At 39.2% G+C, this 12,905-nt stretch overlaps 1 protein-coding gene across 1 annotated transcript in view; it reads left to right on the top strand.

Annotated features, from left to right (window-relative positions):
* Window positions 1-12,905, top strand: part of LOC125267911 (alpha-1,6-mannosylglycoprotein 6-beta-N-acetylglucosaminyltransferase B-like) — a 144,225-nt gene that overhangs the window by 33,129 nt on the left and 98,191 nt on the right. Inside the window, 1 exon segment of the mRNA XM_048189971.1 lies at window positions 2,731-2,875. Within this exon segment, the coding sequence (XP_048045928.1) occupies window positions 2,731-2,875 (145 nt within the window).

Genomic DNA, 12,905 nt, shown 5'->3' with positions numbered 1-12,905 from the left:
ATAAAACCCTCAGCCTGTTGTTGGTATTATGAGTAAATACAACTAATATGCCAGCGAATTTGAGTTCAGTCTCCATTTAGGCTCTTTGTTTTGCCTTGACTTTGTTTTTGAGCCTTTCTCAGAAGAGAGTGTAGCCCTAGAGAATCTTTATCTCTGTATTGTGTTTCTCCTCTGCTGAACAGCTTAGGCCAACATAAATTTCCATGTTGGATTGGTACTTGCCCTTACGGAAAGAAAATATATTTCCATATATTTATGATCAATATACTAAACGGTTTAAATGTATTGAAAAAATATATTGTGTTAATAATACATAAGGAATTGCTGCTTTTGATATATAGAAAAACATGTTACAATATATTTACTATGTTACAGTGATGTGTATTCAATTTCCTTCAATTGACCGTTCGCAAAGACCCGCCCCCTTTAGTTACTGTTGCTACGTCCGAAAGCTATGCCACACATCATGTTCTTATGCAGTGAAAAATACACTGACAACATGCCAACAGACAAGACAGAGCAGGTTACTTTTGATATGAAACAAAGTCTCTCCGATCATCTCTTCCTACTAGTTCATTTATATCATCAAATAAACATGAATAAACATCATAAGGAATGTTGTTTCAATTGCGGAAAGATGTCAATACACACAATTTTTCAAGTTCAAGTCCACCTACATTAATCTGCTAACTCCCCGACTGCTTTGTCAGACAAAATGGCGGATTTGGCGTTATGATTGGTAAGCTCGCCTGTCAATCAAACCCCTGGCGAAGGGTCAGTTAGGTTATGTTTCTGCTACACAAAATATTTGAGTTGGGTTTACAAGGAAAGTTGTGTTGGTATAACTTAAGGGTGCATGTTGAAGACATGTAAAGTCTAAAGTCTAGTGATAAACCTTGGGATTAGATCTGTGAATCAGGATACATGATGATCAGATCCAACAGATCATCCCCCAATTTTTCTTGGCTTTCTTTGCCATGGAAAATGTACCTTACAAACACACATTTACATTGTCATGAATATATTCAGTTTAGTTTGTATTAGTTTCTCTTTCATTGACTTTTAGTTTATCACCAGTTTCCTGTTTCCTTTGTTCCTAGTTTCCTTACAGTCATTAGTTTCCATGGACACTCATTCAATCATCACAGCTGTTCTTTATTAGTTTATCATTCACTGTGTATTTAAGTTCCTCCTCGTGCTCCATTCAGTTGTCCGGTATTGGTTGTGTTTACACACTGTTTCATTTGCTGTTACGCTTTGGATCTACCTGTATTTGGTTTATTTAATAAAGACTGTTGTTATTAGAACTTTCTTCGTCATCTTTGGAACTAAAATGTGACAGACAACAGCCAGAGAAAAACTAACGTTAAAAAATCAAGGATCAAGAGTAGAGGTCTTCACAGGTCCACTTAGATCTGAAAACCCGAGGTCCAACCCGAGACCCAAGCGGGTTCAGGTCCAAAACTTTGACGAGTGCCTCGGACACGGGTCGGGTTCAGTATTAGTAACCTCAGGTCTTGGGTAATTTAAAATAAACGTTCTTTTTCCGAATGGACTTGAGAAGACCCGAATAATAAACTTTAATCATCTTATCGTCAGGTAATATTACACCAATAGATGAGGTTACAGTGATGAGTGATTGACATTTCAGCACTTCAGTGCGTACTTGCACATTCCTGTCAAGTGCAGTTTTAAGAAACGCACGTAGAAAAGGAACAAACGCTTGTAACCTTGCACACAGAAGTCCATCTTATAGCTATGAGATCCATCAGGAAAAGCCACTCGCTTCATTATGCTGCTTGTTCATGCAGGGCTTTTCTTTTTTATGTGCAGAAGCCCTTTGCTGGAGATGAGATAAATAGTTGCAGACAATACTAGTGAATGATTAATTAGGCTTTCCTTGAGCTAACTCAGAAATAACTTGTATCCATTGGGCAGACAATAATATAAAGTAATAAGTAAATAAATGGGTTAAATTAAAGTAATGGAGCAGTGGCCAAATCAGTCAGCAGGACACCAGGATTTTTCCTGACTGTGGGGCTGCAGGCTGTGCACATATCAATGTAATTTACGTTCAGTTCCAGTTTGGTTCATGTCTTCGGGTCAGGCCGGATTCAGGTCTAATTTTATTGGGTCTGTCTCGGGTCGGATTTTTCTTTAAAAAAAATATATATATATATATATTTATGCATGCTGGGTTTGGGTAAAAAGTGATTCAGGTTGGGTACAGATTTTAGGACCTGAGAAGACCTCTATTCAAAAACCCAACTAAATCAAACACATATCACCATAATGGTGACTTCAAACTAAATGGTCTATCATTGTCCCAACACTCTTTTGTATGTTTTTGTATTAACAACTTAAAAGGTAAAACATGCTTGAGAAATTTAAGGCAACAGTTTCCACACACTGTACAAATAAATATATATTTTTTTAAATAAAAGCTGATCTTATCAAAGAAATCAAAAAAAAAAAACAAAAAAAAACATTCACAATAATAAGAAATGTTTCTTGATTAACATATCAGCGTATTAGATTGATTTCTGAAGCATCATGTGACACTGAAGACTGTTAATAATTAATAATTCTAAAAATTTAGCTTTAAAAGGTTGCTTCTATCAATTTAACCCTAACTTAACATTCTGGTCTTTCCAGCAGGGTCTCTTAGCAGTACATGACTGCTTTTTGTATCTGTCCGAACTTACATGTACTCATTGTTTTGTGTCACAGTGTTGGGCGGTCTGGAGTCTCGTGGGGTCCTGAGAAAGATCAGTGATATGTTGGAGATAATCATGAAGAGGATCGACACCCTATCGAAAATGAGCAACAACAGCGAATCCCACAAACTGGAGGAGCTGAGCTCCGCTCTCCACAGGTGCAACTTCACATTCATGATTACCGTGCAGCAATATCATTCTCAGTGACATTCTTGAATTCAGGTGTCACTTGCTGCCTTCAAGTCATGTAGGGATAACTGTATTTACGAGATGAGCGTACATGAACGGCATCGCAATGTTGTAATTGCCAGTTATCTCCTTGTTTATCTTTTTGCTGTGTGAAGTGAACAGTAGCAGTTAGTGCATGGTTCAACTGAAAATGCAGTTCAACATGGCTTGAGCACAAATTAATCAAGTTGAAATTGAAATAGTGAAATTACTAACTAAAAAGGAACCAAATGAGATTTGACTAAAGAAGTTTTAAGTTGAAGAATTTTGTTTGATGCACTACGCTGAAACACAACGATTTGCTTTCTTACATGTTCATTTTTAAACCGTTGTCCACTTCCAAGAGAATGTGAACAATGGTTTACATACATTTTGTGTATATGATGAGGAATAGCTTGGAAAAAGCTTGCCAGAAAACACTAGTAGCTTCTGGTTAATGAGGCAACTGGCCAGCATAATCAAAACACATCTGCCATCATTTTCTGTGGCTGCATGAGAATAAAAAATAATATACACTCTTAGAAAAAAGCAAAAAAAAAAAAAGCAATGGGGTTCTATATAAAACCCTAGGTTTCTTGATGCAGTTTATGCCAAAAAGGTTCTATGTATTTAAAAAAATGTCTTAAAGGTGCCCAAGAATGCTTTTTCACAAGATGTAATATAAGTCTAAGGTGTCCCCTGAATGTGTCTGTGAAGTTTCAGCTCAAAATACCCCATAGATTTTTTTAAATAAATTTTTTTAACTGCCTATTTTGGGGCATCATTAACTATGCACTGATTTTTTCAGCGCGCTGCCCCTTTAATTCGCGTGCTCCCTGCCATACGAGCTCTCGATTATATTACAGCACATTTACAAAGTTCACACAGCTAATATAACCCTCAAATGGATCTTTACAAGATGTTCGTCATGCATGCTGTATGCATGCTTCGAATTATGTGAGTATTCTCTATGAGTTTGAGGCTGTGCTCCGTGGCTAACGGCTAATGCTACACTGTTGGAGAGATTTATAAAGAATGAAGTTCTGTTTATGAATTATACATACTGCAAGTGTTTAAAAATGAAAATAGTGACGGCTCTTGTCTCCGTGAATTCAATAAGAAACGATGGTAACTTTAACCTCATTTAACAGTACATTAACAACATGCTAACGAAACATTTAGAAAGACAATTTACAAATATCACTAAAAATATCATGCTATCATGGATCATGTCAGTTATTATTGCTCCATCTGCCATTTTAGCTGTTGTTCTTGCTTGCTTACCTAGTCTGTTGATTCACCTGTGCAGATCCAGACGTTACTGGCTGCCCTTGTTTAATGCCTTTCATAATGTTGGGAACATGGGCTGGCATATGCAAATATTGGGGCATACACCCCGACTGTTAATTAACAGTCAGTGTTATGTTGAGAGCCGCGTGTTTTCCGGAAGTCTTTTAAACAAATGAGATTTACATAAGAAAGAGAAAGCAATGAAGTTTGAAACTCAATGTATGTCTTTTCCATATACTGAACTCTTGTTATTCAACTATGCCAAGGTAAATTCAAATTTTGAATCTAGGGCACCTTTAAATGATTGCAAAATTTCTAGTGATAAACTGTTTATGAGCTGTTTAATTCCTAAAATTTAATCAATTAAAACAAAATGAATTAATTTAAACTAAATTCATAAAATGATCCCATGATGGGAACCTTTTATATATGAAGCGCCTGAAAGAATCCTTAATTGAAGGTACTTTATAGAACCTTTTCTTCTAAGAGTGCAGAAATAAATAGAGAACACAGAAAATACACTTGTGCATCCCTTGGCCCTCACAAAAATGCTGTCTGAGGATGGAAGCTCAACTCATCCATTTTAGTACATCCCTGCTTGAACACACATCACACCATAGTGTAAGTTCATAAGTAGGAAGTTCCCAATAGGTCTTGAAGGCAGTGGTAGTCTGAATGTTTCAGACAGTCAACTACTTGCTGATGAGTTAGTCAAGACACTTCCCAGAGTTTTCACCTGTCTCCATGGAAACAGATGCCTGTCACATCAGAAGTTCAAACGGTTACTGGTGCCTTGGCTTTCCTTGTGATATCTTCAGACATCATCTAATCTTAGAGGATAAAAACACCCACATACCCCAGGTATACAATCTTTGATGAGCATCAAAGTCGTAAACTTTTTGTTTCTTCTGTGTCACTGAAAAGTAATCAGTGAAGTGATAATTTAAAGCTGAAGTGTGTAATTTCTGCACCTCTAGTGTCACCAGTGGAACTGCAAAAATAATCAATGTTTTCAAACTCTGTGCTTTCACAAATTACCTGATTGATATTTTTGGTATATACACAAGTGTTAACACAAGCAGCAGTGTTTGGTCTATTTACCAATGAGATATCATTCACACATTAAAACCAAAATACCCTAAGCTCTGTGATGTCAATCAACAGAAATTACCTTTTAAAAGCTGTGCCGTCATCCTTTAGTGTCAGACTCAGAAGTCAAAAAATGTTGTGACAGGCATAAAGGTATGTTCACACAGAACATGTTTTTGCTTTTAAAAATTAGTGACAATAATATTAGGGGTGTAACGGTACACAAAAATGACATTTCAGTGCATACCTCGGTTTTAAAGCCATGGTTTGGTTTGGTTTTTTGGTACAGAAGGGGGGAAAAAACATTTTTAAATAGTGGTTTATTGAGCAAACTGTGTCTGTTTTTAAATGTAAAAAAAAAAAAAAAAAAAAAAAAAAAAAGTCTGTCAATATTGCTGCAGATTATGATGCTGTTGTATTTGGGGAAGAGATTTGAACACTTCTGGATAAAATATGTTTGCAAAATATTTTAGAATAAGGATAGAATTATTGCACTCCAATTCTAATCCGCTTTGTTTATTTGACGTGCATGCATGCGCCATCACACATTCATAGAATATTTATTACTTCTCTTCCTTTGAAACCACAAATAACTGATTTCTTGTTGAACCGCTGTGTCAATAGAAAGATAATTGTAGCAATATCAGTCAGGTTCTAAGGTCCAACCAAAAGGAACACTAATCACCATAATAGTGATAAAACCATTTTAGGAAATCAACATTCTTTTTTTTTTTTTTTTTTTTTAATTTAAGTTAAATTTACTAAAGTCAACTCATGTGATGATCTCTCTCTCAAAAAAAAAAAAAAAAAAAAAAAAAAAGTTTTATTGACAACAAATGAATGAAAAGTCTATAAAGAATTGCCCCGCCTCAAAGACTTTTTTTTGCTTGACAGAATGGTATCCAACCAATCAAGTAATCTTAACTTGAGTTTTCTGCAACCTGGGGCCCGTTTCAGAAAGGAGGTTAAGTGAGAACTCTTAGTATGTTAACCCTGAAATGAGGGAAACTCTGGGTTCCCTTTCCATACTTCACTCATACTGCGTATGGGGGAAAGCTCCTTTTTTCCTCCTCACTGAAGCCTTTTTCAATAGCGCAGTGTAACTGCACATCGATTGGTTCAAAGAAGAAAACTTTTTGAACCAATGACGGCGCAGCATAGGTGCGCGAGCCTGTGGCGATACAGCGCGCCAACGAGTCCACCAAAGCGGGCGGGGCTTACTATATAAGCGGGCATAGGATTTCAGTTCTCTCTCCTTCCTTCAGCGGCGACTGCACATCTCTTCGCTGTATTCCGCTGAATGCCTTCGCCGCCTGGAACAAGCTCTCTCCGCTGTCGAAGAGGCACCGCAGAGGACCAGCTGAGACCGCCGACTACAGTAGCGCCGGCGCCCTCGCAGACTGCCGCTCTCGAGCCGCCCGCTTCCCGCTTCCGGCCGCCTCTCAGCAAGTCTTTTGCCGCCATCCGGCGAATAATTTAAAGATGTCCAGCGGTTTTAGCCGCCTAAAAGAGCAATTTCTCCGCCTTTTCACGGCGTTCTCTCGCTCTGCGGATCTTCACTCTCTAGCAGCTGTTCACCGCTGCCCTCGTGCCGCCTTCAGCATCTGAGAGCGGCTCATCCCCTGCCGTCTTCCGCGGGTGAGTACAGAGCTTATTTTTCAATTTCTCGCTGGTGTTTGCTTCAAATGCTGTTCCTCCGAACACGTCATTTGCCAGGTCCACCCCGGCAAACCGCGTTCGTCAAGGACTCGTGCTCTCACTACGGGTCGCACGAGAGCGAGCTCTCACTTTCAGCTGAATTTGACATGATGTTCTCCCCTGACTTAGGCGAGACTCATGATACATTTTCAATCTGATTGAGTGTATTCTCCATATCTCTGTGCGCGTCCCTTGCCGGTCCCGCAAGCCGCGTCCATTGAGAAAATATAACCTGCTATTCCCTCTCCTCTTGAGTGAGACCTGTTATATATATTCAGCTGATATAGCAGATTTCTGTAAAAGTTAGTTTTTTTCTCAGCGCGTTGCTTGCCGCTGTCGTCCCGCAAGTCATGTTTATTGATAACTATATAACATAACGTTCTCTCCCGTCTCGGGTGAGACCCATGTTATATACATTCAGTTGATATAGCATATTTTTCTCTTGGTCACTTGCCGGCCCCAACCCCGCAAGCTGCATCTTTCTTCCAAGAGCGGCTGGACAGAGGCCTCACACCCTCCATGCTCAAGGTGTAAGTAGCAGCCATCGAAGCTTAGAAACAGCCTTATTGTGCGTTTCTTGAGAGGTTCTAGGCGGTTAAACTCCCCTTGCCCTCTCACTGTTCCCACTAGGGACCTTTCTACAGTCCTCGCAGCCCTCAAGGGTCCTCCCTTCGAGCCACTGCAGTCAGCTGACCTCCAGCCCATGACGCTTTGAACCGCTCTGCTACTGGCACTAGCATCGGTCAAGCACATTGGCGACCTGCAGGCTCTCTCTGAGCCCTGCATGCCTTGATTTCGGGCCCAACGACTCAAGTCGTTCTGAAACCCAGGCATGGCTACGTCCCTAAAGTGCTCTCGACCCCGTTCAGAGCGCAGGTCATTTCCCTCTCAGCGCTACCTCCTTCTTTGGACGAGCGAGAGGTGGAATTACTCTGCCCTGTCAGGGCATTGAGGACCTACATTGAGCGGTCTGAGCCGTTCCGGAAGTTCGACCAGCTCTTCGTCTGCTTTGGCGGCCGCACCAAAGGGTCTCCGGTCTCAAAGCAACGTCTCTTGCGTTGGATTGTCGACGCTATTGCTCTGTTACTCCTCTATGGGCCTTGACTTCCCCATAAGAGTAAGAGCACACTCCACTAGAGGTATGGCCTCTTCATGGGCCTGGTCTAGTGGTGTTTCTCAAGACATCTGTGAGGCGGCCGGCTGGTCCGCGCCGTCCACTTTTGTCAGATTTTACAATTTGGACATCCCGGCCTTGCATGCCTGGGTCCTCTCGGTGTGACACGACCACCTCTATCGAGCTCCGTCATCATGCCACTGTCAGGGAGTATCGCCCTCTACCAGTGTAACAAAGGGTTCGATGGCCCATGGCCCTCTCACTTATGCTCTGGGTCCCTAGGCGCCCAAGATAAGTTCAAGTCGTTCCCTACCGTGGCACGGCGCGATTGTATTCGTTCCCCATACACAGTATGAGTGAAGTATCGAAAGGGAACGTACTCTGTTACGAACGTAACCTTGGTTCCCTGAGATACGGGAACGAGTACTGCGTTTGATGCCGTGCCACGAGGCTGCCGCTCAGTATCGTCGCTTCAGTCGAATGACCTGAAATCCTATGGCGAAACACCTGCTTATATAGTAAGCCCCACCCGCTTTGGCGGGCTCGTTGGCACACTGTATCGCCATAGGCTCGGGCAGCTACGTCGCGCCGTCGTTGGTTCAAAAAGTTTTCTTCTTTGAACCAATCGACGTGCAGTTACACTGCGCTATTGAAAAAGGCTTCAGTGAGGAGGAAAAAAGGAGCTTTTCCCCATACGCAGTACTCGTTCCCGTATCTCAGGGAACCGAGGTTACTTTCGTAACCAAGTACGTTTTCCGTTTCAGAATGGGAGGCATGTCAAACCCGAGAAAGCAGGTTAAGTCAAGCCTGTTTCTGAAAGAGTGGTAACTTTTACTCAGAGTCAGTTACCCTGGTAACTTACTCTGTGAACCTAACCTGGTCGGGAGCAGGTTTACTTTTGTGAACCCAGAGTTTCTTTTGGTCTCCTCCCCCTTTTTAAAGTGCAAGTGATGTTTAAATAGTTCATTCATTTGTTCATGCTGCAAAGATGCTTTTCTGAGTTTTTTTTTTTTTTTTGTTCTATTTCAAGTACAAGTATCTAAAAATTCTTAAATCAAGATGAATTTTCTTTATAAGAAAATGATATAAGATATTTAGTCGTGTTTCTTGGGGGTTCTAAATTAAGTGCATTTTACTTGAGTAAAATTATCAATATCGACTAATGTGGTAATAAAAATAATCTTAATGCAAACGTAAAACAAGATTATTCGGATTGTCTATTACAGCAAATTTACAGTAGCCCCACCCACTAATGTCAGATAAGGTTAAAAACAATGCAAGTAATTTACAGCTTCAGTGGTGTAAGTAGTAGAGTGTTGGGTGCGGAGAATTTCCTTGTGATGCGATTGATTGGGTTCAAATCTGCCTTAAGCCAAGCTCGCTCTTCTTCCTTTTCCCATCACATCAGGAAGGCATTTATTTTCAATAAAAATGAAAGTAAATTGCTTAATGAGTGTTTAATAATTATAGAATAATTTACCCCCTGATATTATTGCATCCTGTTTATTTACAATACTGAGGTGCAAATAGTATGTATCTGCCAGTATAAAATATGAAATGAATATTAGTTCAATAACTTACCATTCTCACCTTTGATATTATAACAGTGATAAGAATTAAACTTGCATTGGCTCAGAAGCATACGGATGTCATTTTGTCACGTGCTGTTGCCATGGTGAATTGTAATATCGGAGCTCCATTGATGATGGCTTTTCATAGTCTTGGTGCACGCACTTAACTCCGACCTAGTCGATTGAACTAACTCAATTCAGCTGTTCTGAAACAGAAAACTCCAAGTTTCCCATTTCAGGGTAAGTCAACTCAGAGTTCAGGTTTGAACTCAAGAGTTGGTTGAACCTCCTTATTAAAACGGACCCCTGGTCTCATGGAAAGTGTTGCAAAAATATGTACCAATATGTACATATCACTGCAGTTTCCAACAGAAATTAACACTAGAGGCAGCAAAACAGCAAGCGCTTTTAATCGTTTTCATACACAGTTATGATTACAGGGTCAGATTATAGATTAATAAAGACTTGTTTTTATGTCTCCTAGCACAATATTATGTTATGACTTCAAAACGCTTTTTATCAAAGTGCATGATTTCTAAACGGACATATTTTGGACATTGCATCGGTAGCTGCATATGTTTCACTTTCTGACATAACAAGCTTGCTCGGTAGCTCAGCTGATACAGAGTTGTAATTAGGATTAGGAAGCCTTGGGTACGAATCCGGGGAAAAATGAGTCACGATAAAAGAGCTCAAAGATGAGAGATCAAAACAAGCTAAAATGGCACGATTATGGATGCTTTTTGTCACATTTGCTTTTGTTAATACTATCGGGTAAGTTTAAGTGTAGTGTTGGTGGTACATCATTTTAAAAAATAATGGAGCATTACACTTTTAGCACCACTCACCGGACAAAATTTCAAATCAGAACTGCACTGATTCGTATAAAAATGAACATCATAAAAACGTACCATATTCATGTTTATCTGTTCTAACAAAAAAAATGAACATGCTTTTAGTGCCACTCAGTGGACATTTCACATTGAAACTGCAGTGAAATGTACGTATTATGTATTTTGCGACTCAAAAAAATATTCCCACAGGTAAATTTTTTTTTTTTTTTTTTTTTTTTTTTTTTCTAATGAGACCAGGCTCGTTTTCTGAGTAACAGGAAAAGGGAGCCTCAGTGGCTTCCCCAATTACAGATATTTCACGTCAATTTCCCAGGAAGTGACTTGTTTTTTTTTTTCTCTTTAACACATGGGATGGAAATGCTGATTTAATTGCAAATGTTTTATGCGATATTCAAAGTTTGCACACAAGTTAAATTTGCAGCATTGGATACATAATGCAGTCCACAGTCATGCCAGAACTCGTTTTTTGTTCAGTCTTTGTAACTACTACTATTTGTAACTATGCAATTACATTTGCTATATAGTAAATAGTGAACGAGTGAACATTGTTTAAAATACTGTCATGCCTCTGATGCTTATATTATCTGATGAGCTCACTTTCCATACTACTGTACTCTTTGTTGTGGTAGAAAAAAGTCTTAGAGCACCTTATTGTAGCTAAAGTAATTATTGCAACAACCAATGTAGAAATAACGTATATTGACTACACTGGCTGAACAAAGTCATCATTCGCAAAATGTGAAAGTCAGTCCTAATAATTGAAAATACAGTGCAGATTGAATTGAATGCAGCATAAGCAAAGCCTTAGAGCCTTTACCTTGTGTTTTCGAAATGTGTCTGTTGAACTGAAAAATCACCACTGAAGTTCTTTATAAAGCTGATTTGATTGGTGTGGATCCAAGACTACAGAAGGTAAAAAGCTCTGACAGTATCTAAAAAAAGAAATCTCAGAAGTGCAGTGAATGTAGAAGTCAAACATGCATGTGACAGCTCCGCCTAAGCGCTTTATTGTCTTTGAGTGTGAAGTCAGAAAGGTCAGGGTTCAGACACCGTGGTTTTGTGAGCGTTCAGCCCTGTGCTGTGTAAAGGTGACATTTATTGGGGGTGACAGAGTTGCTCACAGAGGGGGTGCTGTTTGCTTCAGCGTGTTGCTGATGTAGCTGCAGGGCACGAGGTTGCAGGCGGTTCATGCGAGCTGTATTATGAAGAAATCAAACTCTTGGTGTGAAACAAAGATGACAATGCATTCCCTGAGCTTGCTAAAAGACATTTTCCTGTCTCTCTGACAGAGAATCTTTAAGTCTCTTGAGATAACTGAAATAAAACCTATTGAGGTTTCATTGAAATAGTCTCAGATACAAGAGGAAAAAAAAAGTCAAAAATAACTAGAATGTCACAAAGCTCGAGGAGAATTACAGTGGGTACAGAAACAACATTGACAACCTGACAAAAAAAAAAAAAAAAGTTTAGGATTTTGTTTTTGCTGTGGTATAACAAAGTCAGAGCATTGAGACATTCAGACTAACCACTGAAACATACACAGCTAAGATTATTCAATAAACTCTTCCCTGGATTTCTGAGTCAGACTCTAAGTCTAATATCTTCTGGAAGTGATTTGGGTCGGATTACTATGTGTGATATTTCTGAAGTGGATATCCATCCAATTTAACATTTTGCCGTTATCTGCAAGATGTCTGCACAATCTAACAATTTAATCAATTTGTAATTGATGGCCTGCATACACCCATGAGACAAACACTTTTAAACCTTGTATTGTGCCTTTTTTCAGGGCAAATATGGGCTAATATTTTGATATTTTATTTGGTCAAAAATACAAAGAATTCTATTATTTTGTTATTTGTCATTCAGTTTCTGTTATTTTCTATTTTACATCTATCAACATTCTTGCATTCAAATATTTGTAATGAATTTTAAGTACTGTTGTCAGGAACTGCTTAGAGACACAAAGGTTGAGGATCCGATTGCAGTTGTTTTGGGGGGCAATCCAGAATTGTAAGGCAAAAGATCAAAAACCATGACAAGGAAACCAGAAAAGCACTCATAAATACAGTGGTGGCACAAACAAGACTTCTCAAAGAGTGAGTGAAAACACAGGGCTTAAATAGGCAGGCATTAACAAGATAATTAGACAGGTGCAAGTAATCAAACATAATGAGTCCAGGCAATGGGTAATGGGAATTGAAGTTCATAATGGGAAAACAAGATCTGAGCTTGTAACTCAGAGTTCAAATTCAGAAATAGGTGATTCTTCAAATTTGTATCCCATCACTAACTGTCCCATTTGTAACTTTGTGTAAAAATTAACATACACATTTTTACTTGACAAAAATGGAAAGTTGGTAAC

Source organism: Megalobrama amblycephala, linkage group LG1 (assembly GCF_018812025.1).
Source record: "Megalobrama amblycephala isolate DHTTF-2021 linkage group LG1, ASM1881202v1, whole genome shotgun sequence".
Lineage (NCBI taxonomy): Eukaryota > Metazoa > Chordata > Actinopteri > Cypriniformes > Xenocyprididae > Megalobrama > Megalobrama amblycephala.
This window is presented reverse-complemented; position numbering and strand designations above follow the sequence as displayed.